General features: G+C 30.8%; 1 protein-coding gene across 1 annotated transcript; it reads right to left on the reverse strand.

Annotated features, from left to right (window-relative positions):
• On the reverse strand, positions 1–26,208 carry LOC132728841 (ras-related protein Rab-23-like). The gene is made up of 8 exons (XM_060714524.1): positions 26,052–26,208; positions 18,224–19,175; positions 17,084–17,169; positions 6,424–6,500; positions 5,731–5,810; positions 3,415–3,497; positions 2,472–2,558; positions 1–1,862 (listed from the first exon to the last, which is right to left on the reverse strand). The coding sequence occupies exons 2-8, from the start codon at positions 18,379–18,381 to the stop codon at positions 1,630–1,632; spliced, it is 804 nt and encodes a 267-aa protein (XP_060570507.1). The 5' UTR covers positions 18,382–19,175; positions 26,052–26,208; the 3' UTR covers positions 1–1,629.

Genomic DNA, 26,208 nt, shown 5'->3' on the forward strand with positions numbered 1-26,208 from the left:
ATATTAATATAGTACAATGTATTAAAATTGGAAGAAAGTTAAACACAGTCACATACAAACACACATTACCATAAAGTTTGTATTAAACACCCTCCATCTGTAGGCAGTTTTTTTTAATGGAGGAACATTCTAATTAGAGCTAATACTGAACAAAATCAAAACTTGTTTAAAAAATATTTTGAACCTTAAATATATTTATTTCTTGTTAACACAAATATAACACATATTCTAAGCACTGAAGTTTATTCTTAGGTGAAAAAGTTAAAAGATTTTTATATCATCTTTTGTATTTATATTTTAAATATATACATATAACAAAATTGTTTTATCGGACTGTAAGTATTTTTTTCAAATTCTCCAGGGAGGATGGGGGAAGGGTTTTTTTAATGGGGGAGGGGCATTTATTACAAACTTAATGGTACAAGACAAAAACAGCAAATAAATATGGAAAAATGTTGCTAACTTTACATGCTGACTGTGGATAATGTTATATTGCAGTGTTAATGGATATTAGAACATTTAAATCACAGATATTCTTTCTTACTAGCACAATAAAATAACATTCAATATGTCCAATGACATTCTTATCATAATTTAAGACTTTAAATAAAATTGACAAATAACAAAAATTGCTTCCCAATGTGGCCATTAGTCTTCATTATAAGAGAAGACGGTATCATTTGTTTAATTATAATACAATAATTTTTACTTTAATTAAAAATGTATACTTATTATCTGGTCTTAAAGCTGATCAAAAATGTCTATAGAAATCAAAAATATGAGCATAAAAGAAAAAATGCAATGTCATCTTATGTATAATTTAAACCTCCGTCTTATAGCTGGTCTGTGTTATAGACAAGTAAATAGTTATGGTAATTCATTTAATTCATAACACTGCTTATTTCTTTTTTTGCAGCTGAAAATTTAACATGAAAGCATATCAATCTAACTCTTTAACTTGTTGAACTTCAAAAATTCATTTGTCTAGATTCCATAACTGGTAAAGCCTGTTTTAAATGAGGGAATATCGAGATGATAATTTGAAATAGTAAAGTATACATGTAGTCTTGTATTGTAATCTTGATGCTGGCCTGGCATTATTTTATTGACAAAAGCGATCATTCATATTTGGTTCATTTAGCTTTATACAGGTAAACATTATTATGATATACATGTACTAAATGCTGAACTTGTACACTAATTTTGGCAAATAATTTACACATTGCAAACGTTTTTAACCTACAGATATACTAACAGGTCAAGATTGTGAACAAGAATTTGTTGGTATTCTTATATGACAGAATGTTGAATCATTTCCAGTTTCTTCTATAGTTTTCATTCTAATAAATCATTTTCCTAAACATAAGCTGTAATGTAAGATACTTTTTACTGGTTTCTTAATTAAAGTTTACAAATTAACACCTTTAATGATAATTAATACATCAATTAAATGATTAAACAGAAGAACAGGTTGTTTTATACAGGAAGCCTTTATTGGAGGTTGATGGAGTCACATTCCATTCCAGCACACAGAATACTTAACATATAATGTTTATGTACCCTTAGCAATGTACGAGTTTCCATAGCAACAACACAATGATTTTCCATGAATTTTTTCACAAATAAATGCTACAACACTGAACACTTTCCCATGACGAGGGATTTTTTCCCGTGTGTCCGTCTCTTGCTCGGCTGAAGGTGTATTGTACCCTCGTCATTGTGAGTTAATTTGAACTTGCCGTTTTTACCGTTTTTATGTTTTTCATGTTTCACTTTAATTTTGGGCGATGAATAATTATGATTTCTGTACGGATCTCTGTCTAGTGAATCTGTGTGATTAGTTACCTCCGCGTTGATGAAATCTGAAATATAATATAGTTTACATTAGTGATTTCTTTCCGTAATACATTGTAGTAGTAAATGATATTAAAGATGTTTTGGTAGTTTTCATATAGACATATAAGTTAATTAAGTTTTAATTTTGTCTATATGTCTATATATATAAACTCTCGAAAACTTCCTTAAGTAAAAGAGAAACTTATTTTGTTGGTTTTTTTTTTTTTTAATCTAGATCAACAGGAAGTATATGTATTTAAGTTTCAGTTTGATTGTAAAAGGGTGCATAAAATTATGAGAAAGAACTCAAAACGGTTGTGTATTGTATAAATGTGCTTAACATTTACAATAAAAGAGGTCTGACTTTAAGTCATACTAATAAAGTATTATTGAAAATTTACTGAAGGGGGGGGGGGGGTAAAAAGCAATATTCAAACCTAAAGCAGGAAACCTTTGTAGAACCACAGTCACTGTATAAGCCAGCTAGATGTAGTTCCTTATATAATTAAAGCAATCCACATCAAGACTTATTAGACTACGTCAAAACCTACAGCACATAAAAGTCAAGTAATTGGAATTCTATAGTTTATAACTAAATATTTCAAATAAAACCAAATAAAGAAGGAAATATTTACTTGATCCTATCTGATGATAGCTGATTGGTTCCTCTTCCTCCTCACAATTCAACTGGTGCACATATTTCTCAGCCAGGTACCGGAACACTAAAATTTTGAAATAAAGGGTCATAATATTGAGCTACTGGTGCACATATTTCTCAGCCAGGTACCGGAACACTAAAATTTTGAAATAAAGGGACATATTATATTGAGCTACCAGTAGTATAGAAGTGTAGAGCCTGGTCAGACTGCATGGTTTAGTTCTATACTGGTGACAAAGGCTAATTAACATTCAGTTATGACTGGTAAAAGGTTAGAAGCAATGGGAACTACCATAGTATTAGATACAGCAGACTTCATATAGTCAAATAATAGACAATGAATGTTGAAACATAGATCTGATCCATTCCCATTTATACCTTCCTTAATTAAGCAGTGTTCAATTTGCAGGAACCGCAAAATCGATTGTCCGTAACCCAAAGCCAGTACAAACATGTGGAAATTTTCAATAATTTACTATACAGACAAGATAAGAAATGCTTTAGATAAAAACAGACAAGTAAGTCAAAATCAGATTTTGTCAGCCCTGAATTATGTTAGAACCAATGAAAAGATTACCTCAAGCACAAGGCTAAATAAAGCTGTAGTAATGAACTTGGCATCCACTGTTTTTAGTACATGATCTTTTTCTCTAAATTTGGTGATAACTTGTAGCATACAAATCAAAAGGTGAACAAAGGAGGTAAGCTAGTGGTTCAGATGTCTGCCTTTTGACCCAGAGGTCATAGGTTTGAACTCTACAGAGGTCGATCAAAACTACTAGTTTTCTCCACCAGTAATAATGACTTCCAGGAAGCAGACTTGACAAAGGTTCAAATAATAAACTTCCATCCTTTATCATGATTAAATAGGTATTTTTAAATTATAAAGCTGGAAATTGAAGACTGTATAAATATCTCACCTTCCTCAACATTGAGGTTATCTTTTACTGACGTTCTGTAAAATCTCAGTCGTAACTTTTTGGCAAGTGCTTCCGCTTCCTCCCTAAAAAATAGAAAATCATATAGAACATGTCCTAAAATGGGAAGTGATACAGAACATGTCCTAAAATGGGAAGTGATACAGAACATGTCCTAAAATGGGAAGTGATACAGAACATGTCCTAAAATGGGAAGTGATACAGAACATGTCCTAAAATGGGAAGTGATACAGAACATGTCCTAAAATGGGAAGTGATACAGAACATGTCCTAAAATGGGAAGTGATACAGAACATGTCCTAAAATGGGAAGTGATACAGAACATGTCCTAAAATGGGAAGTGATACAGTACATGTCCTAAAATGGGAAGTGATACAGTACATGTCCTAAAATGGGAAGTGATACAGTATATGTCCTAAAATGGGAAGTGATACAGTACATGTCCTAAAATGGGAAGTGATACAATACATGTACTGAAATGGGAAGTGATACAGTACATGTCCTAAAATGGGAAGTGATACAGTACATGTCCTACAATGGGAAGTGATACAGTACATGTCCTAAAATGGGAAGTGATACAGTACATGTACTGAAATGGGAAGTGATACAGTACATGTCCTACAATTGGAAGTGATACAGTACATGTCCTAAAATGGGAAGTGATACAGTACATGTCCTGAAATGGGAAGTGATACAGTACATGTCCTACAATGGGAAGTGATACAGTACATGTCCTAAAATGGGAAGTGATACAGTACATGTCCTAAAATGGGAAGTGATACAGTACATGTCCTAAAATGGGAAGTGATACAGTACATGTCCTGAAATGGGAAGTGATACAGTACATGTCCTGAAATGGGAAGTGATACAGAAAATGTCCTAAAATGGGAAGTGATACAGTACATGTCCTAAAATGGGAAGTGATACAGTACATGTCCTTAAATGGGAAGTGATACAGTACATGTCCTTAAATGGGAAGTGATACAGTACATGTCCTAAAATGGGAAGTGATACAGTACATGTCCTGAAATTGGAAGTGATACAGTACATGTCCTAAAATGGGAAGTGATACAGTACATGTCCTAAAATGGGAAGTGATACAGAAAATGTCCAATTTAAAATTGTCTAAAATTCTTTTATAAAAATGACATGCAAAATTTACTGTACCACTAGCGTAAAATTTTAGTTAACTGAAAATAGCCATTAACTTTGAAATTTTCCCATGAATTCAGCTGTGACAAATAGTTTAAGTTTATAAAAAAAAACACACACAAACAAAATTATAATATAAATTTGAAACAGTCGTTGACTCAGAAAATGATGAAAGTGCACAGATAAATATCATAATCAAATGAACATAAAACGCACTGCCTAGATTTTGAAAATATTTAACGTAAAATCACAAAAGAAATAAACTCATCACGCGTAACATTAACGTCTTAAATCAAAAATCGGAATTATCATTGGATACTAATGATTGAGTCAATGACGCGGAAATAATAATATTGTTATTATCGTGATTTAATCAGCGAACAAAGTTGCGATTTATCCCGTCGTAATTTGCGATTCATCCAGTCGTAATTTCTAATATATACCTCCAAAGCTTAAGATCAAGTAAAAAAATAAAAATTTGATATATAAACATCAAAAAGAAGTTGCTAGATAAAATCATCAGCTTCTTGTCATAACCTGTTTACTTCACACATTACTTTCTGGAGATAGTTACGGTACTTTTCATTTTAACTAAAATAAGTGTAACATTTTTATAGGATTTCATAACACCAGAAAGATAAAATGTAATAAAAAAGGTGTTTATATCTGTCAGATTTTTTGATATCATAATATTTTATTTCAGAAGGTAATATCTTTAGGAAAATGGTAAAAAAGATGTCACTTTACTCAAAATGTCAGTTTTAATCCATTCTAAAATAGGCGATAACTCGATGAAAAGTTTTGAAAGAGAATTAGTTCAACAAGTATTGGCTAGAAGCTATTTCTTATGATAAGTATTCATGATTGAAACAAATTGATAAAAAAATAATTGAAAGAGAGTTTCATGCTCGATTAGGTCATTTTCAGGAGCAGATAACTCTAAGTCAAGCATTCCAATTAATACCATATTTAATTTCAATTTATTTTCATGTTATTTCATCTTTAGTCATTAATATGCACAGTTTAAAACAATCCTATCCAAAATATATTTTGTTATGCTTAAATGAGTAAACATACTATTTTTTTTTCAAAAAAAAAAGGGGGAATAACTTGAAGAAAATTTTCAAAAAAGGGGGAATAACTTACGGTTGAACTACAGCATCATCTATGAGATCAATCTTGTTCTGTACAATAACCATACTTATCTCCCCTACTTCATCTTCTACCTGAAGATACATAATTTAAAACATACCATAAAATTCCTATTAAACGCCCTCGGGGGTATAACATTTTCCAAAGGGGTGGCGTTTATTATAAGACACAGGTTTTCCAAAACCAAAAATTATTGTAAATATGTTTGGTGTTACACAAGTTTTCTTAATCATGTTAAAAAGTTTATATGATACTTTGTGTTTACTATAAAATAAAATGGATTCCGAAGGATTTGAATAAAATTATGAATTTACTCTTGAGTTCAGCACTGGTGAGTACATTAGAATTTTTGCTTATCAAATCCTTTAAATTTTCAAGCTTTTTTCTTTTTCCTTTTTTTATAATGAGTGTGGCGTCGCACCAACACAGTGTAAGTCATATGGCAACTTTCTAGCTTTACCTCGGGTCCACCTGAGTAGAACCCCCGACATTTCGTAACTAGCTGGTTAAATTTACAATAGAAAGTAGTTCTAAATCAATCAAATCAGTGGGCAAGTCCACGCTATACAAAGTCAGCAATAAAAAAGCACAAAGTTTATAATGGTGGAAGATGCCAGATGAACAGGAAATGTGTTTGTAAGCTTTCACAGCGTCAGTGATAATACTGGATATGTCTCTAGCTATTACCTTTCTTTTCCATGACTCTATTGCTTCAAAAGAATCTCTGTCTACGGTTGAAAATGCAAGTACACAAGCTTGAGCACCTGAAATAATACAAATAAATTACTTATAAATAAAACTTGCTTTATATACAGTTACACTGAACTGATCATAAACTGTACAGTTACTGTTATCTATATTATAATGAGTTCAAGTACTGCATGTTTGTGACATCATTATTCATTGGACAATAATGACATTTATATAAGGGGACAGACATCGAAAAATATTTTCAGTGTCACTGGTCCTGCAGGAAGAGAAGCTTCTAAATCCAATGTGCAGACAACATTTTTTACTTGTCCTGAATAAAGTTCTCTTAAATCCTACTCGTAATTATGGGGAACAAGTGGAATTTTCGATCTCTGGGAGAGCAGTGGCCTAGTGGTTATGGTTTCTGCCTCTCAACCCAGAGATCATGGGTTTGAGCCCTAAATCGGGTCACAAAAGTGTCTCTTCATATGACACCAGTACTATTAGTACTGGTTGGTTCCAGTAAGCAGACTCGTAAGTGACTAAAATATAAGTTGAAAATAAAGGCTGAAGGTCACTTTAAACCAATGTAGTAAGTCATGTTACCCAACAACTCCTCATAATTAAGACGTTACTCACAAACCATAACACGATTTTCACTTTTGTTTCAAAACTACTTTGAATATTTACAAAGATAACAAAGTGATTTAAAACAATTTCTTATCCACAGGCTAGTTAAAATATATTAGGACATTTCTTTTCACTCCTAGTTTACTTCAAGCATAAAGATTTTCTATTGTGATTTGAAAAAAAAACCCTCTTTAATGTCTTCATCTTGGATCAAATTTATGTTGGATTCATTTAATTTCTTAATAATATCATTAATTTGAATAAATTCCTCATCTAAACTGGGTATTTCAATAAAATAATTGAACGTGTTTTCAATACAGTTTAATTATACTGAGATAATGCTATCTTCCCGAAATCACACATAAATAAAATTTGTTTCGCAATCCACCTAGGAAATGAAAAAAACATTTTTTAACTATAAATCAGAGATAGGAATCATTAAATTGCTGTAATTATTATTACATTTGTAAAATGGAAACCATTCATATATAGTAAAACATGATTTAAATTGCCATATTTATATAAGCAAACATATAGATCATGTTTTATGTATTAATTTTAATTTTAAAGGTATTGACCTTTGTTAAGTGTCCTTGACCTTTAAAAGAGCATCACCATATCAGCACTTCCTCTTTGAATACAAGATGTACTTTGTCAGGCACTTTTAACTACTGACAAAGTAGTTATAAATACACTATTTTTACCTTATAAGCATTATTACACCAGCACATTATTAAGCAAAGAAGAAATGTTTCTGGTCTATAGCCCTCCAAAACAGAGACTTGTATATAGGTAGAAATCTATTTTATATACAAGTACACTAGTATATAATTTTTTTTTTTAAATAATTTTGTATAATATATGTCAAATCTATAAGTAAGATTTTAAAAAAGCAGTCAAAGGAAAACAATAAGTTGAGGGTTGACAGTTAAACATGAAGGTAGATTATTTTAGTGAGGCCTGAAACGGAACTACTTTTTTCCGGCCTGATGTTGTTTTTGGTTTGAACCTTGTACAAATTAAGCAATGATCTATAGGTTTCACTGACCAAGAATAAAATAGGACCAACAAGGATAATAACTATCATATCAAGAAAATGGGCGGGCTCTTTTAAAAGTTAAAATTTTCACTCATTTATCATGATCATTCATGTCAAGCAGAGTTCCTGGTATCCAATCAGTAATCAATCAATGATCGTTAAATTATTCCTTCACCTACCATAAAAATAATAAATCAATAATCTTAATGTAACGCTTTTCATAACCTGAAACCATCCATCATTGTATAAAAAACCTAACCACATGAGCGTAATAGTTGTGGTACCAGAACTTTTTTCAGAATTAAGTCATTTATTGACGAAGCCACATGAAGGAAATAGAAACTTAGTATAATACAGAATTAAGTCGTTGACCTTGTTATATAAATGACAGTTTAACTATCAAGCTGTTTTTCTTAAACTATTTTTTTTATACAAAACTTTACATAAAGGGCTTAAGAGACAATAAAAAAAATCTTTAGCTTAATTGACTCTGCCCCTTGCTACTATCATAGTAATATCTCAAACTTTTGCTAACTTAATTAACTGTATTATTCAAATTTCTAGCTTTTAATCAAATTTATCAGTAATTTTGATACACTTTAAGGTCTATAAAATATCATTAACAATGCACCACATGAAAGTAAAAGGTTTTCAAACATAAAAGATGTTAAACCTGACCTTACCTTTCATAATCTTTCATTCTGCCTAAAGGGGAACACATTATATAAGCAATTTTCTTTATGTGAAAGGAAACTTAAAATTGTTTCCCTATATCACTATAAAGATGTTTATCAAAATTTGTTTATGGATTTCTTATGTCTGAACTGAATCTAACAATAACAATTCTCCTGCAGTATAAGAAAATTATTTGAGCCGCGTCATGACAAAATCAACATAGTGATTGGTTTGCAACCAGCATGCATCTGCGCAGTCTGGTCAGGATCCATGCTGTTTGCTTACAAACCCTATAGCAAGTAGAGAAACTGATAGCGAACAGCATGGATCCTGATCAGACTGAGCGGATGCGCAGGCTGGTCTGGATCCATGCTGGTCGCAAACCCACTATGTTGGTTTTGTCATGACGCGGCTCATTTTCTTTCCAGCTAATCCTCAACAGAGAGGGATTATAAAAAAATTTGAAATATCCATTAAGATATATAAATTAGTAAAATTATGTTCTGTCTACAAAGAACTTATTCTTGTGATGACTTGGTGTTGTTATTATTTTCACTGAAGTGACAGTTCAAAATACATAAAGGAACAAACAGGAACATTATAATTATAATACCCTACCCATCAACATTTCTTAATCTATTTGACTATGCCAGGGGCCATTACTCTGGCCATTACTAACTTAAACAAAATGTCCCAGTCTTATCATTTAAGTTCCTTTAGCAACTTCAGTTAATAAATATTTCATGACATTCTCTCCAAAAAATACGAAAATAAATAAAATTTAATATAAGAATAAATGAATGAATTCCTAAGCCTTAAACATTAAGAAACACATATATATGACGCACGACGCGAGAAAACCGGTCTTAATGACACTACAATAAATGTGCACTACAGCGATTTAAATGACGTCACTCTTATTGCGTATACACATGTAAACACGGAAATGCTTTTTATCGTGTGTTATTGTTTTTTAAGTGTATTATCGTTAGAATTCAGAGGAAAGTTTATATGATGGAGGAGGAGTTAGAAGTAAGTATCTATAATGTATAATTTATGAAAAACAACAACAAAAATATATCATGCATGTTTATTTATCAGAGCATCGAATTGATAAATATTTACTGTTGGTAATTTAACACTGACGTTCAATTTACACTACAGTACTGTACTTTAAGTATGCTTTGAAATACAGAAGAATAAATTAATCGGCAACATACATCGGTGCCTTTATATAGAATAAATTTACGTTGTTTTGATCTTAATTAAATCAAAAAAATAGATGAATACAGAATCCCTAAAGAAAGCCCAACACGGCAAAATTAAATCAAAGTCTATTGTAGGGGTTTACCAATCGATCTCATATTTTATAGGCAGATCTAAATTTAGGTTAATTTAAGAATAATCTAATCAGTTGCAATTTAAATTAATACTCTTTTTCATAATTCATTTACAGCCATGCTTGAATTTTTTCCAAGCGTATTTTAATAAGATCAAATAAGATTTGTACTAAAGAATTTAAAAGAATGCATGTGAGCCACTGATTTCTATTCGGAGGATATCATGATTTCTATGACCGTGATTACAAATACCGTTGTTTTAAAAACATCAAATTTATGTTTTATTTTGGATATCCTTTGTTGTAATTTTATTAGAACGTGATCTATATAATGAGTGCATTAGACGTAGTGTTGCCACACGTGACTCTACAGCTTACGTTTATCCTGGTATTTTTTTCAGTTTGAAGCAAAATATTTACAATGATATAAGGGACAAGAGGTTTAATATATACTCAAAACTACCATCTTACACAATCAGATATACATCAGTAATAGGGATATACTACTAAAATATTACAACCACTACTTGTCAACTCATATAGTATCAGTTCAAATACCAGTACTGCTGCACCAGTATGTTTGGTTTGGAAGCAAATAAATACCAGTGCTATAACATTTTAGGGATTTTACTATCATTTTACCAAGTCTGTACACGTTATATTCTAGGACAAAATAAAAACCGTTACACTGGTTACGTTGGTTATTTTCTATGTTGGGCGATAAGACAGGACAGAATGAAAAGATCGAGTACCATATGCAAGAAACAGTTACTGATTCAAGAAATCTTCATTACTAAAGATTTTACTTACTTCTAGTTACTCGGCAATCTGAACTGATTTTGACACTCTTATCTGTTTTCTCAAAGACAAAATTAAATATGAACACTGTAGTATTGTTAAAAAGCACTTCAAATCGCAGCAGGTAATTAATGCTTTTCAATATTACAAAATAATTAAAATTTTCTTTTAAAGACACGCGCGGTGTTAAGTTGATGCGGGATTCGCACATCTAAAGGCATGATTTAGAAACACTTCAACAGCTGGCCGATGTTACAGAGAAGTCATCTACAACAAACAGCCGGTATGTTACCCCAAGCGGTCATGGCGGCAATGGAAACCCATTCTTGAGGGATTTTTCAAACCAGTTATTGGTATAAGGTAACCTATGTTTAACTCATTTAAATGTAAATGTTGAAACTCAGAACTCCAGACTCAGAAAATATCTTAAACATGAAAACTTAAGGGTTAATTTTTTCTTTAATCGTTTACAAGTAGCTTTATTTTCTTCTTTGATTAACTTTATATTTTGAAGAAAATGTAGATACTGTATAAATGGTCCTTAAAGAGTTATCTGTTAAAATACTTTATAAAATTTTTAAAAAAGCAAAAAAAAAAAACCGTAAGGAAATGGTTCTGTAATCACATATTAATAGAAATTGTTGTTACATAGAACTTCTCCACATGTATATTCTTCATGATCAGCATAAAATATTCCGGAACAAAATATTATGCAGACGGAATTCGCAACATATTTTCAGCTAATACACTTTAATGCGAGATAAATTCTGTAACATTTGTTTCTGGTTTAATTAGGTTTATATGTACGGATGGTCTTATTTTACATTTACAGTTTATGAAAATCAGTCATGTGACCATGTTTACTGTCATGCTCTAAAAACTGTCCAAGCTCTTCCATTCGTTTAACTCTCTGAGTTGTAAATCTGCTCTGAATAATGTTTTTTTATTTATTTATTAAAGCATATTAGGAAATAAGTTTGCTGCATTTTTCATTACGGACAGTTATCATTTTTCTATAGATAGAAAATTCCTGCACTTCCGGTTCCAGTCGAACACACCGGGTGTGGTTATGGCCAAAGTAACACCTGAAGGCGAGGAAAGAACACGGATACCGGTTCAGTTCATGTGTCCGTCCAAGCGTTATTACACCCGTAGGAATGTCAGCAGTGTCGCGAAGTGTGCGTGCGTTCGTCAGTCAAGACAGTTAATCATATTATCAGTGCACTGTTACAACAGCTTAATGCTGATTTAAATATCAAGAACTGTTGTTGTTTGTTGTTAAAACACGGTCATTGTTTCTGTTATAAAGAAAAATAGAACTTATTATTTAACTGTCTATGTTTTTTTTAAAAGTATTAAACGTTAAACGTAGACTTATATACTGTTGTTGATTTATTACTTTGGGTATATACCTAAAAAATTGTCTGATTTCAATCTATGCGACCCGTGCATACTAAACCGTGGTCTGCAATATTTGTTTTTCAAGCAGTATATAGCCTGAAAATTTCCCGTAAAGATGATGAATAATTTTGTCCAAATTTAAGGTATATAGTGTGGTAATGGTTGGAAAAAAACAATTATTTGCGCCATGTATGACTCGCTTATGGGTTTTGTTATAACGTTGGTAAGCAACGCTAAAAATCGCAATAAGCGGGAAGTCTATAGTTTACATAACTTCATTACTAACTTTTTTACAGCTTAAACATACTAATGGAGTGAAGTTAAGATTCAAATATAATTGCCGTTTTAAATTTTCCAATTAACAACGTTAAACGTCAATTTAATTTTTCGACGTCATTTATTTACAAAGTGATCAAATATATGACGTTCTTTAAATAAGTATATCTCAATAACTAACCCTTTGATTTTAAAACAGTTTTCACCGTCATATTCAGAAAGAAATTCTCTACAATAATAAGTGAAAAACCAAATTTCGAAAAAAATGTCATTAAGACCGGTTTTCTCGCGTCGCGCCTCATATGTAATTTTGTCTTCACAAAAAACAAGTAGCATCACTGTGACTCAAAATTGTCTACAAAAAATTACAGGATTCAAATTCAAAGCATGGCTCTGTTTCAATAAAGTTTTTATAAATGTGAAGTTAAGATTTTTTTTTAACTTAACTGGACAATTTGCCACCAAAATGTTCATTTAAAACAGGTTTAATGACTTTTAAAGGTGTTAACAAAATTTATATATTATAATATATTCGACAAAATTTACACCACAAAAGGTCCGCATAAATTCAAGTGTTAATAACAGGGTGAAAAAGACGCTATTAAAACTTCATAAAAACTCCGTTTCAAATTGCTATATAATTTCAATCTGATCATTTAGAATTCATTTTAAACATTTCGGTGGCATTAGCTAGCCTTTTTATTGAACAGTTCATTCAAACGCTGGCAAAAAAATCTTTTGTTCATGTAAGAACTTGATGGAAATACTTTTAATAGGTTTATTTATTCACTTTGAGTAATGTACACAAAGGTTATAAATGGTAAACATGGGGGACCTTCCATCAGGTATTATCAATCTATTGTAAGATGTATGTTTGCCGTTTTATGGCGACTACGCAGTTTGACTATCTCGGAGACAAAAGTACAATGAATATATAGACAATTTTAATCTATTACCGTGTTACCCAGTGATTCTACAATTTTAAAGTCCCTTTAAAAGGCTTTTTATACAGACTTAATGAATTCAGGTGATAGGACGGTTTTGAAGATTATCTCAACGTTGAAAATATTGTTAAAAGAATGGCCGATCATGTAAAGCTTTGATGTTATGAAGACACAAGGTTTTTAAACAGCTGTTCCAATGTCTCAATGTAATGTTTTGTCAATGTTTTGTTGCACTAGGTTATGATAATATTAAATTTAAAAGAATAAATAGGCGAAAAAATACCCACAATAAACAAAAGCTATATACTACAATGTATAATATAACTAGTGTCACTGAATATTTCAAATATTTTAAACAAATTTTAAGTTCAGTCTGAACTAAGGCAAACAAAAACTTTTTTTAAAACTTAAAAAAATATTCAGACTGACTGTCAGTTTATTTCCATAGATAGTACATTCTTCAGTTCAAGGATGAACCTTAAATTAGTCACTATAGATGAATCAAGTTGTCACCATTGAAGTGAGTGCTTGATTACTTTATGTTATAGGGGATATATAACAACCATAAAATCTTGACAATGTTCTCTTCAATTGACCAATACTGGTCATTAAACCAAGATTCACATGTACAAGTGATTTAAGACCACAGACCACATTTATTTTTGACAGGTTGCCATAATTGCATACAGTAGGATTTCAGAACAATTATCTTTTTTCTCTACTTTTATCTTATGGGGGTTGAGAGGGGGGACTGGTGTTGGGGTGAAACAAAAATTGGAATCATAACATGTTTTTTGTTATCATAAGCATTTAAAGCTGCTAAATGCAGGTAAAAGATTTGGTTTGCTTTTAGTTGGACTGAACTATCTATTGTTAATTTAGGAAAATCAAAATACTAAAATTGAGGTGCTTAAAGTATTTATTATGATTTATCCAGCATCACCCTGCCGGGGATCAAGGTTACAAAGTTTGTTACATAGCAAGCCCTTGTCTGAACTAACTCCGGGTGTGGCAACCAAACAACAAGAATAAATTAGTGCCATCACATCCAAACTAGAACTGTTTAAAATCTTATAATGTTCTTTGTGTACTGATGTATTTTAATAACACTTCTTGCAACCAGCCCCTGTCTACCAATATGAGAAATGTTTTGTAATGAAATTACATAATTTGGGGGGAAAAAGCAAGTCACAACAAAGAGCCAAATTGGGAAATTGGAGAAATTTGACACAATTTTGGGAAAGGAGTTTTCATCGAATCTGTCTACACAAGTACAGAAACACAGGCTGATACTTCATTTATTGTCTTGATTTACTTAAAAGTCATACTTCAAAATATTGTCATTAATACCTTATATACACCCAAAAATAAACAAATTTCATTTTTTTGTTATAATATGTGTAAAAAAAAAAAGCAAAATGCCTTAGTCATAAAAATCATTGGGTGATAAATAAGAACTTTTTTATACAAAAGCCTCGTGCATACCAACAGAAATGTCAAAAAAGGAAACATTTTCCTTCAATAAACGTAACAAATACGCATGTGAGAAATAAATCTTTGGTGATGTATAGATTAGGATATCTTTAAACTCTATAATATCATACCAAGATGTCATTTATATTCTTACCTGTATAATTTTCTTATCGTCATGTCAAACAACAAAATCAAATTCTATCAAAATTAGAAATTTCTTAACTCTCGATTGCATGATACATGTATGTAGAATTTTGTTAACTGACCAATATCTCTTTGAGAAAGAAGTATGAAATATTATTCTTTATAGTTTGGTTTTAAGCACAAGTTTTATCAGAATTTTAGTTGGTAACCTGCTGATTTTTATAAATGGACTTGTCCACCCTCCATTTTTGGAACCATCCAAAATCAATTTTGGAGATACCAGGATAAATATTTGAAGTCGGTAAGTCAATAGTATAGACCCTTACGAGACTGCACTAATGTTCTGGCTGGCCCGATTCTATACTGGTGGCAAAGGCTAGTCACTTAAGATCCCAGGGGTTTAAAGATTACAAATATACCAGCAGAAAACACGTTTCCTCCTTGTAACTATCAACTTCTCCACATACATCATTTGAAACAGTGGTGGAGCACGAATATGGTACAAGGCCAGAGATGTCGCTAGTAATAACTATTAGAATTTAAGAGAACTTGATGCAGGACGAGTAGAAAAATGTTGCCTGCACATTGGATTTAGAAGCTACTCGTCCTGCAGGATGTATGGCTCTGACAATATTTTTGATGCCTGAAGGCATGTCATCAACCGAATTCTTGCAGGCAAACATGTGTCACACCTAAGTCTCAATCTTGCCAAACTCCAACATCCCGAGACCAAAAACTCTAATGTACTGAGCCCATCTAACAAGCTTTGAATTTAAAGGCGTAAAAACTTAAATGACTTTACAATACTGAATTAGAAAGGAGAAGATTTTTGATGTGTCATTCTCTTACTAGATGTCAATCAGTTTAATTACAACAACAACACTATTATATTACATCCAACATATTCTATTACAAGAAGATCAAGGAAGTGCATTTAATTGACAGGTATTATAAACAACAAAAAAATCTGAATGTACAAGTATATTCTTCAAAATGTTAACAAATTAAAGTTTTGTTTAAACTGTTTAGAAAATAAAGTTTTGTTTGAACTTGAAAATCAAATTATAATCTTTTTCTGTCTCAAAACTTGAGTAAACAAGATTGAAAACTTTCTTGTTAAAATCTTTCAAACATATTTACAATCATAATAGATTTGCACTTACATATGCTCAACATTTTGAAAGTACAGGTAAGTTATGACATTAAAGTATTGAACTAAATAGTTCAACATTTAATTGAAAATGCAAAGATCCTTTATTGATATATATTTATTCAGCCTTTTTAACTTTCATCTCTAATTGTATTTGTATATTTACAAATACAAATTTTCTCTGCAGTGAGATTATCATTGTAAATCTTATACATAAATAATTCAAACATTTCACCTTTCATTTATAAATAAAAAGCACATACCTTAAAACCCTTTTTAATGTTTAAAATAAAGATGATCTTGGTTGGATTTTTTTATCTTCTCAGTTTAATTTGAATCATGAACACCTGGGATTTGTTTAATTAAAGCAGATCTATAGACAATAAAGTTAATATGGTTATAATTAATTAAAACTAAATTAACAAAACAGGTGCCCAAAAACAAAACTACATGTATGTTCAAACAATTGACTATAAACCAGAGATTTGAACTTGCCACTCGTGGTTAGCTACTCCAGTCATTAAAAGATTTAAAAGTTTAAGTCAACATCAAGGACACCATTGAAAACAAGGAAATATCAAGGTTAATATTTATTTTACAGAAACAAACATTATGTCATTTCCTTCCCACAGCTACAAATGGTAAGCTGAGTCAACTGCAATAGAAAGAATAGCAAATAATGAATCTTGACATCATCCACTTTTGCTTTATTTGGATTTGTTTTGAAGGGGATTTTTTGTCTGTATCCTAGGCAACTGAATATTTTGTAAGAAAGAATTAATACATACCTCTATAATAAGCTTTTGTAATAGCATCAAATTCTTCCTGACCAGCAGTGTCCCATAACATCAATCTTATATCTTCACCATTTACTCTATAATTATAATATAATCAAATATATATAACAAATAAATTTGAATTTGAATGCAGTGCTCTCCATACATTTTAAAGTGGTTCAGCCGGCTGCTTGGCACTACATAGAGACATGAGTTTCAATGGTTTATCTCTGGGGGTATATAAGATTCAGAATTACAATGTTTTGGCCTTTTGACGGCAAAAATTAGTTATTTATATTTTATCAACCAAACATATTCGAAGTCATTAATCATATCATATGATAATACATTTTGTATAAAGTAAAACTAAGAAGGTTTAATATTTGAATCCTAACAAGTATATAGTTTTTAAACTAGCATAATGTCAAGTGAAGAAGTGGCTTAGTGGTTAGTTTGTCTGCCTCCCAACCCAGCAATTGAGGGTTTAAGCTTTTCTGCGGACATACACATGATGTCTCCTCATAACACAACAGTACTGGGTTAAGTTCCAGGAAGCAGATTTGAGAGCTATATAAACTTTATTCATAATCAAGCTTGAATCAACAATACTTAAATGTAATGCAATGTAATGTAGTATTCAGGCCAGAACATCATCAAGGATGCTAAGCTGAGCTTCTTGGGCCAATTTGGTAGACATGACTCTAGACTGGTCACTTCAGAGACAGCTATGAGACTAAACTAAATCATGTTAAACTTCCAAGCCTTGTAAATATCTTAATGTCATGTGACAGTATGACATCATATTTGACATCATTACAAATTGTATAAATTCACAAGTTTTTCAAAACTTGTTCATGTCAGACAAGAAAGTGTGTACTTTTCTTGATAGCAAACAAATTTTATGAACACTGACAGTTTTCCTTCATGTCAGGAAATACATGTTCCATTACAATTGATAAAGAAATACAATATTTACATCAGTTTCCTCCTCCATTCCAAATCAAGGCAATATTATATTATGATAACTAAAATGTTATTGCATGCATACCATTGGTATATGTTCACACTGTGGCTGACATTTGACCATTCTTACCAGCAAAGAGAGAAAATAAATGCTAAAATAGATATTAAATTTCTCTGATAAAAACTTACTCAAGCTGTCTTTCTAAAAAGTCCACACCAATTGTCTTTTTATAATCCTTCGTAAAAATTCCCTTACAGTATCTCTGAATCATGCTAGATTTTCCGACGGCACCGTTGCCAACGACGACAACTTTGATGGCAATTTCTATCTCCTCCTCACGCAACATTTGTCTGTACGTGGTTTTTTTATCACTATACTATATATATATATCCAAAAATAATTCCACTTTTACATTGTTTAATATTCACTGTTTTGAAATGTTATCCCATTTCTTTATAAACAGTTTGCAATCACAGTTTAAAAATTCTGGTGTTCTTACATAGTTATCGTATATTTCGTTTCATTTTTTACTTCATGATATTGAAGTACATTTATAAATACAAAAAACACCTTAATTGTTGGTACGTTTTCAATAAAGCACACCACTATCTTTAATAACATGCATTTTGACAAAAGAAATAATTTTGCACCATTACGGTCGTCACGTTCCCACGAAATTTCACAGGTCGTAAATTATTTATCAAATTAACAGGAACAGCATAAAAACCTATTGCACGTTCACACTTCTTTAAAACATTACTGAGTCTAGGCGTAAATGTAATTTCCGACACTTCAGTCTCGGGCACTGCTTAACTGTCTATAGCCTTAATCAGCTTATCCTTGTCTTACACTGTTAAATATAGTTCGTATTATACCTACAAAAAATATTAAAAACCCGTCTATAGGCACAATAGTGTGAAATATGAATAAACTTGTCCTATAAAAAGGAGAAAATCGTAGATTACAGTCTTTTTTGTGTCATTATTTATTACATTGTAGTCTGTATTTTCTCTATACACAAATTCCTTTATCTTTTTTTTTTCTGATTACAAATGAATTTCTGTGATTATATTACACTTTTTTCTTCTTTTTATACAAAGATCCTCGTCCTCTTCAGAGTAAAATTGTCAAATTTCACACCTGAAAATATAAAGGAGAATATCATCAGTGTTATTAATCATAATTATATGCATTCTTCAATTGACAGCTGATGTCAATACGTAACAGACACTGTAATGAATTGATTGTGCGCATATTAATTTCGTGAATATGATCACAAATAAATAAACATGAATAATATCAGATCAGGCTCGTGCATTTTGTGGTTATAATTTTCCGTTCACATTCAATAAATCCTAATCTAAACTGAAAGATCCACAAAGACACGGATTAAATAACAATGAAATTTGAAAATCAATTTACGACAAAATTCATCAATTATTTCAAAAGCTGTTGTATTTGTATTGAACTAATTGAGTCTTTGAAAACTAAACAACGTTTTAACTCATCGAAGATTCATGCCTCGTCAAAATCTATGAATGTTTGATAATGAAAACGCTGAGTACGTCAGCTATTATCAGTATAAACTTATTAATCTATATAACATGTACGTAAAACCTTTTACAAAAACTGTTCTATACAGTTGTATGGTATGGCAAAGCCTGGTTGCCCGTTTTTCATAAAAGACGCTCAATTTAAATTGTTGATATAGCGCATTGATACCATCAAAAACATAGATAATTGTATACAAAAATGTATTCTTAAACCAAACAAGTAAACATGTCAACATCACAAAAAACCCACGTCTTAAATTCATGAATCTTTTATTCAAAATATTCATTAAGAATTTGACCAGATTTTTTAACTTACAAATCGTGAATATAACGCTCATATTACAGGATTTACAAGTATGAATACATGTATATCACAATGTTATGACAATATATTGTAAAGTCAATCTATATTTTATTAACAAAGTAAAAACTTATTTTTTTCCCAATTTTACACAAACCATTACCTATGTAATGAATGGTCAATTTTTAATATCATATTCATTTTTGATAATATTTGAGAATGGATTTTAACAACTAATTGCCCTTTAACAGTTTCTCAACAAAATTGACACTTTAAATGCTAAAAATTATTGTCCAAATGTGAAATTTGATGAGTTCAACTTTGATTTAATAGCAAGATAAGAGTTGTTTTATTATATACAAAATGAACTTTAAAGGGGTACAACATAATTGCCCTATTAGCCAGTTACTTAACATTACAATAGTAAAATTATTCTGTATTGAGGCCATACCTAATAAGAAAATTAGTTTAACAAATACCAGGTACAACTGTAATATGAAAAAAGACATTTCTATATCTGACCATCTGAATTGTAGCAAATAATTTTTTAATCACACTGGAGATAGTCTGAAAATTACAAGTGTTGTTATATACACGTATACTAAACCAGTTATCATTTTCAGGTAAAATGTCAAAAATATATCCTGAGTGCAGCTAACAATTACATGGACCAGTGCCGGCTGATCTTGGTCTGCACTGCTTGCATGGGTAGGTTTAATTGCCCACAACAGGCTTAAGGCTGATAAAGTATTTCAATATAAGTATAATCATAGACCAAGTATGATAAAGCGCGAAAAGGCTGGAGCTAGTGGTCTACCTTTTCATTAAGTTGTTAAAGCTTAGCCTATTATTAAAGCTTTCTAAAGAAAGAAAAAAGAATCTAAAAATAGATGTAAAATATTATTGTGAAAATAATTACTAAAGTGTTTTATCAATTGTGTAACAAACAATTTACTCCACACATGACATAATTATGTCTTCCATGTTACTAACTTAAATAGATTTAGTACAACATAAATCTGAATGGTTAAGTTCTTACCTTTTAAAAAAAAAAAATTAAAAATCACACTTTCAACACCTTGAACTTATTGTTTAGCTGAAAAAGTCCTTCTAAAGATTTCATATTAAAATAACATTGGCTGCAGAATGTTAAAACAAAAATTAACAGCCTATATATATATTTTGTTGGAAGCAAATCTGAAAATAGGTTTCTACATGTTGTTGGCAAAAAGAATACTCAAAGCAGACATCAAAGACTTTAATACAGTACAAGTCTTCATTAAGATTATACAATTAAAGTCAAAAGTCATTAATGTTATCCTACAGCTAAGAAAAACATTTACATTGAAGTTATCAAAAATGTCAAAAGTGATTTTCACAGTTTCATTATTCTCACAGTTCCTTAAAGATTATGTGTATAAAACTGTATAATGACTAAATAAATAATCACAAGACTCTAATCCTAGTTTACATGTCATAAATTGTTGAAATTCTCCATAATCTAAGGGATTAAAACAGGATTATCTTAAGATTAACACGTAACTTTTGGGGAATTTAGTTTTAAAACATTCAACCCACTCTAAGTAAAACAGGAGTAAACAAGCATGGGGTCTTAGAGAAAAGGAAGAAAAACATTGTTAATCAATATAATAAATTTAAAGTGCACAACTGTACATAAAAAAGTTAAGAAACTTATTTTATTTCATTTTACTGAGAGATTAATTATGTCTAGTCATGAATACACAGTGACTAAAATATCCTTTATCTCACTATAAGATTAACCATCTCAGCAAGACCGGCTCTACCTATATTTATGTTATATTTCCTAACCTGCATAATTTGTGTAATGCCCAGTAATTTGTGTAATGCCCAGTAATTTGTGTAATGCCCAGTAATTTGTGTAATGGATTTGCCCTTCAAGGAATATGGAACTATCCCATCAAAGATTAAAGGACTCAAATATCAAAATACTAAATTGAGGTACTGACAGTGTAAAGAGCCTGGTTACTCTGCACTGATGTCACGGGCAGGCTGGCCTGGCATTTGGCCTAATTTATTCGGTGTGAACATTTTAGAGACTGTTTTTTTCATACATCCCCAGTCCAAAATTATCTTGTCTCTTTGACAAGTCTAATTAGTTGGACTTAAGGCTGGCATTATGATCAGAGAGCAAAAGTTGATAATTTTCGGTTGCAGCAGGTTAAGAAAAAACAATTTTTACGGCAAGAAATTGTGCATTATGCCAAAAAGTAATCGCCGAAACATATTTTAACATGTATCAATAGTTTTTTGACAAATTTATAACCAATTCTATCCAACAATACTGAATAAATAAGATAAACAAAACCAAACCGTTCATACTTGCATAATAGTCCCCAATTATTATTATATATAATTATGTTCAAATTTTGTTTTTCTCTATTTTGTTTATGGTAAAATAGACATGTCATTATGCTTACGCTTTAACGAAAGAATTCTTCATTCAGTCTTAAATATATTCTATACTTCTTTAATAAATCTTATAACAAAAAAATTGAAAAATAAAGTAATTAATCACAACCTGGTTTTAAAAATACATCCATCCCAGAATAAAAACAATTAAACTGAATCACAACGTCACAAACACAGATAGGAATATAAACATACAAAGTCATTATATTATTAACTTTTGCACCAGTGAAGTGAAAATAAGCAATAAGGTAAAAGGACCGATATCAAAGTATGCAAAGTATTTCCTAACTATATACACAATTCTCCCTAACGTATATGGTATTTTATTTACAAACCTGACAAAGGTCCATAAAAATTGACCTCAACTACCAATATTCAATAGATAATGTTTGCAATTAATACCTATGCGCTGATAGACAGTTAGATCTCTATATGTTTGAAGTGGACTACCGGTATATTAGTAGAAATCATTTTCCAATCAATCGAATCAAGTCCGTCAAAATTGTTAATCAATCCTGGATACCTGTGAAGTTCAAATTTGATTTTGACTCGGTGTAAACCAAACCTGTAAACTCTGATAAAAGCTGGAAACTTACAGAAGCACTGTAAAAATAGCAAGTTACTACTGTTAGCAATCTCTACATTTTTTGCTCACATTTTGTTTGTTTGTTTGATTGGGTTTTACGTCACACCTACACAGTATAGGTCATATGATGACATTCTAGCTTTACTGGTGGAGGAAGACCTCAGGTGCACTTCCGTGCATTACTTTAGGTGAGTAGAGCCACCAACATTCCATAAGCTAGCTGGATACTCACATACCATAGCTACTTGTGAATATGAACAAAACTTATATTATATTATACAAAATATTTTTTTGCATCTCTAATCAATTTAAAACGATTGATGGTCAGTCAAATAAAGGATCTTTTATTAACAACCAAACAAATTACAATGACTGTAGTGTTTTCACATTTTTTTTTCTAATTTCAAATTTTATAATGGGACTTAATTGAGATGAGTAACCACAAATTAATCTACATGAGAATATCGATTATCAGTTAGATAAGACGTTAACAAAGACGTGCTTCGACAGTATCAGCGATTCATTAAACACGATTAAGTCAAAACTTAAATATCTCTGGTACAACAAAGACGGTCATTAATTGATCTTAACCTTGATAAAGCAAACATCTGGATACGTTCCATGTACGTTTCTTTATCGTAAAAATTATAGTAATCTTATTTTAAACAAACTTAAATTCTGCATGTCATAATAACCTTCATATAGATATAATTGAGCCGCGTCACGACAAAACCAACACAATGGGTTTGCGACCAGCATGGATCCAGACCAGCCTGCACATCCGCGCAGTCTGATCAGGATCCATGCTGTTCGCTATCAGTTTCTCTACTTGTAATAGGGTTTGTAAGCGAACAGCATGGATCCTGATCAGACTGCGTGGATGCGCAGGCTGGTCTGGATCCATGCTGGTCGCAAACCCACTATGTTGATTTTGTCGTGACACGGCTCATATAGGTATATTTGATTTAATGAAATTATTTCAATAATATACAGCTTATTTTTACATAATGCGCATTCATCAATAATATTCATATAATTTGACTTCAATATTTGGAACTCTACGCCTAATTTACATATTTGAATGAAATAAGATTTTAAATTTAATTAAAGCTATAATGAAAAATCTGATCTTTATGCCTATTTTGATTATACACCAGGAACAGGTGCTTTTTTAAACAGTTTATTACCGGTAGATCAAGTACTTTTATACTTTATATATTAATTGGTGCAATAAAATTTTTACTACTGCTTATTATACAGAATGGACTTTAAAATATAAATGCCTTTAAAGTTCCAGTTACAACATACATAATATTTGGTATCATCATAATACTGCAGAAATAAAGATTATAGTGAAACTTTAAACTTTTAAACATTAAAACGACTAATCAAATTACAGGTGTTAACAAAGTTAACGAAAGTGTGACTCCCTTCACAATAGGAAGAATGAACCTTTGAAAGAATCAATTACCACAAAGTTTATGACAGTCCCTCTAAGATAGTTATCTTTTTATTTAAACAATAAAATTAAGTGACCCCCGGAGGTCTAAACGTCAAGATAAAGTCTTTTACTTAGGTGCGGTTCAACAATTTCTCACTAACTAAATGTATATACCCCAACATTAACCACAATGTCATTCTAACAAAATCTTGATAAAAAAAAATACTTTTTACTGAAATAGTTCTGAACGTGCTATGAAAAAAAATTTAAAAAAAAAAAAAACATATTTCTCAAAATCTGTACAAATTTGAAAATCACTGACTTAAAATCATTATCTTTTAACTTGCATTTTATTTAACCATAAAAAATTAACCATAAAAACAAATCAATGAAAAAAAAAGCGCTTTGTTGCGCTATTATACATGTATGTATATCTCCTTTGATTGCACATTTCTCCAGTAGATAATACAGCAATGATTTAAACTTCCTTCCCTACAGATTTTTGCATAAAACTCGTCACTTCCAACTTTGAATTTGTAACAACAAACTGTTTCTTATAATTACGAGAATTTTAACTTATTTTCAGTAGCCAATAATATACATGTAGTTTCTGTATCATAAGTTTAACCTTAACCTGACTTATTTCTAAATGGACTTGTCCAGCTTGCATTATTTTGGTTCAGTCGATTACCAACTTTGGATAATATATCAAGATAAAAATTCAAAGTTAGTATACCAATAGTATAGAGCCTGGTCAGACTACATGTTATGATGTATGTGCAGGCTGGCCTAGCTCTGTACTGGTGGCAATAGTCTTATCACTTCCAGTTCCAGCATGGTAACGTAAGGGTTTGAACTCGGTTCCAGCATGGTAACTTAAGGGTTTGAACTCGGTTCCAGCATGGTAACTTAAGGGTTTGAACTCCGGACAGCTTGCATTATGTTGGCTGGTCAGTGACTTCATGCTGGCAGTATTTTCATTTTTAGTTCTACATATTTATAAAAGAGCAAGGTGCAAGAAAATTGATAGTGATCAGAAATTCCATAGGTAAGTCATAATGGTTTAAAAATATATAGGTTGTTATCTCATTCGACCTAAAACTTCCACAATTTTTTTTTCTTCAGCTTTAATTCCCATACCATAACAAAGTAAGACTGCTTTATACTGTTTTAATATTGTGAATTTTCAAACCCTTATTAATCCTCTTGTATTTATTTATGTCTACAAAAACATGAGTCAAATAAATTGTTGGAAAATGAAATGAAATTTGATTGGAAAAGATGAAATATCAAAGTTTATAATCATAAACTTTAGCTTTAATGAAACTGAAAACTGTATTAAAAGTTATGAGATTTAAAATGCTTTTGATACAAGCATAACTTTTTTTTTACTTTAAAAATTAATGAACTCAGTTTTAGTGCACATTTAAAAAAAAAATCTCCCTCTATAGACTTTTTATACATACCACAATATTTAGACAGCATTTACATATATATAAATTGAATTCGCTATCAAATATTTTGCTGACAATACAACACTATTGCAAAAAAAAAAAAGCATTATTGAACTTTTTTTGTATAATATCTGAGCTAGCAAATAAAAAAAATCAGTTTACATAACCACATACTGTTCCATTCCATGAAGTAAATTGATTAACAATTAAAATCTTGAAGAAATCCTTACCTGATTTTTACAATCGATACATATCTCAAGAACTTCAGTCGAATATCCTATGATTAAATTAAATCTCTTAAATGGAACGTATTCCTTCAGCAGCTTATACATTTCAATCAATGTGTCCTATAGGTTTACTTTATTTACGCTTTATTTCACCAAATTC

Source organism: Ruditapes philippinarum, unplaced genomic scaffold, assembly GCF_026571515.1.
Source record: "Ruditapes philippinarum isolate M1 unplaced genomic scaffold, ASM2657151v2 ctg898_1_1_1_1, whole genome shotgun sequence".
Classification (NCBI taxonomy): domain Eukaryota; kingdom Metazoa; phylum Mollusca; class Bivalvia; order Venerida; family Veneridae; genus Ruditapes; species Ruditapes philippinarum.

Coding starts and splice junctions, on each gene's coding strand:
- LOC132728841 (XM_060714524.1), bottom strand. CDS start 18,381: ATGTTGCGTGAGGAGGAGATAGAAATTGCCATCAAAGTTGTCGTCGTT. Junction 5,811..6,423: donor TAGAGTCATGGAAAAGAAAG/GTAATAGCTAGA, acceptor ATGTATCTTCAG/GTAGAAGATGAAGTAGGGGA. Junction 2,559..3,414: donor TAACCTCAATGTTGAGGAAG/GTGAGATATTTA, acceptor TCAAAATTTTAG/TGTTCCGGTACCTGGCTGAG.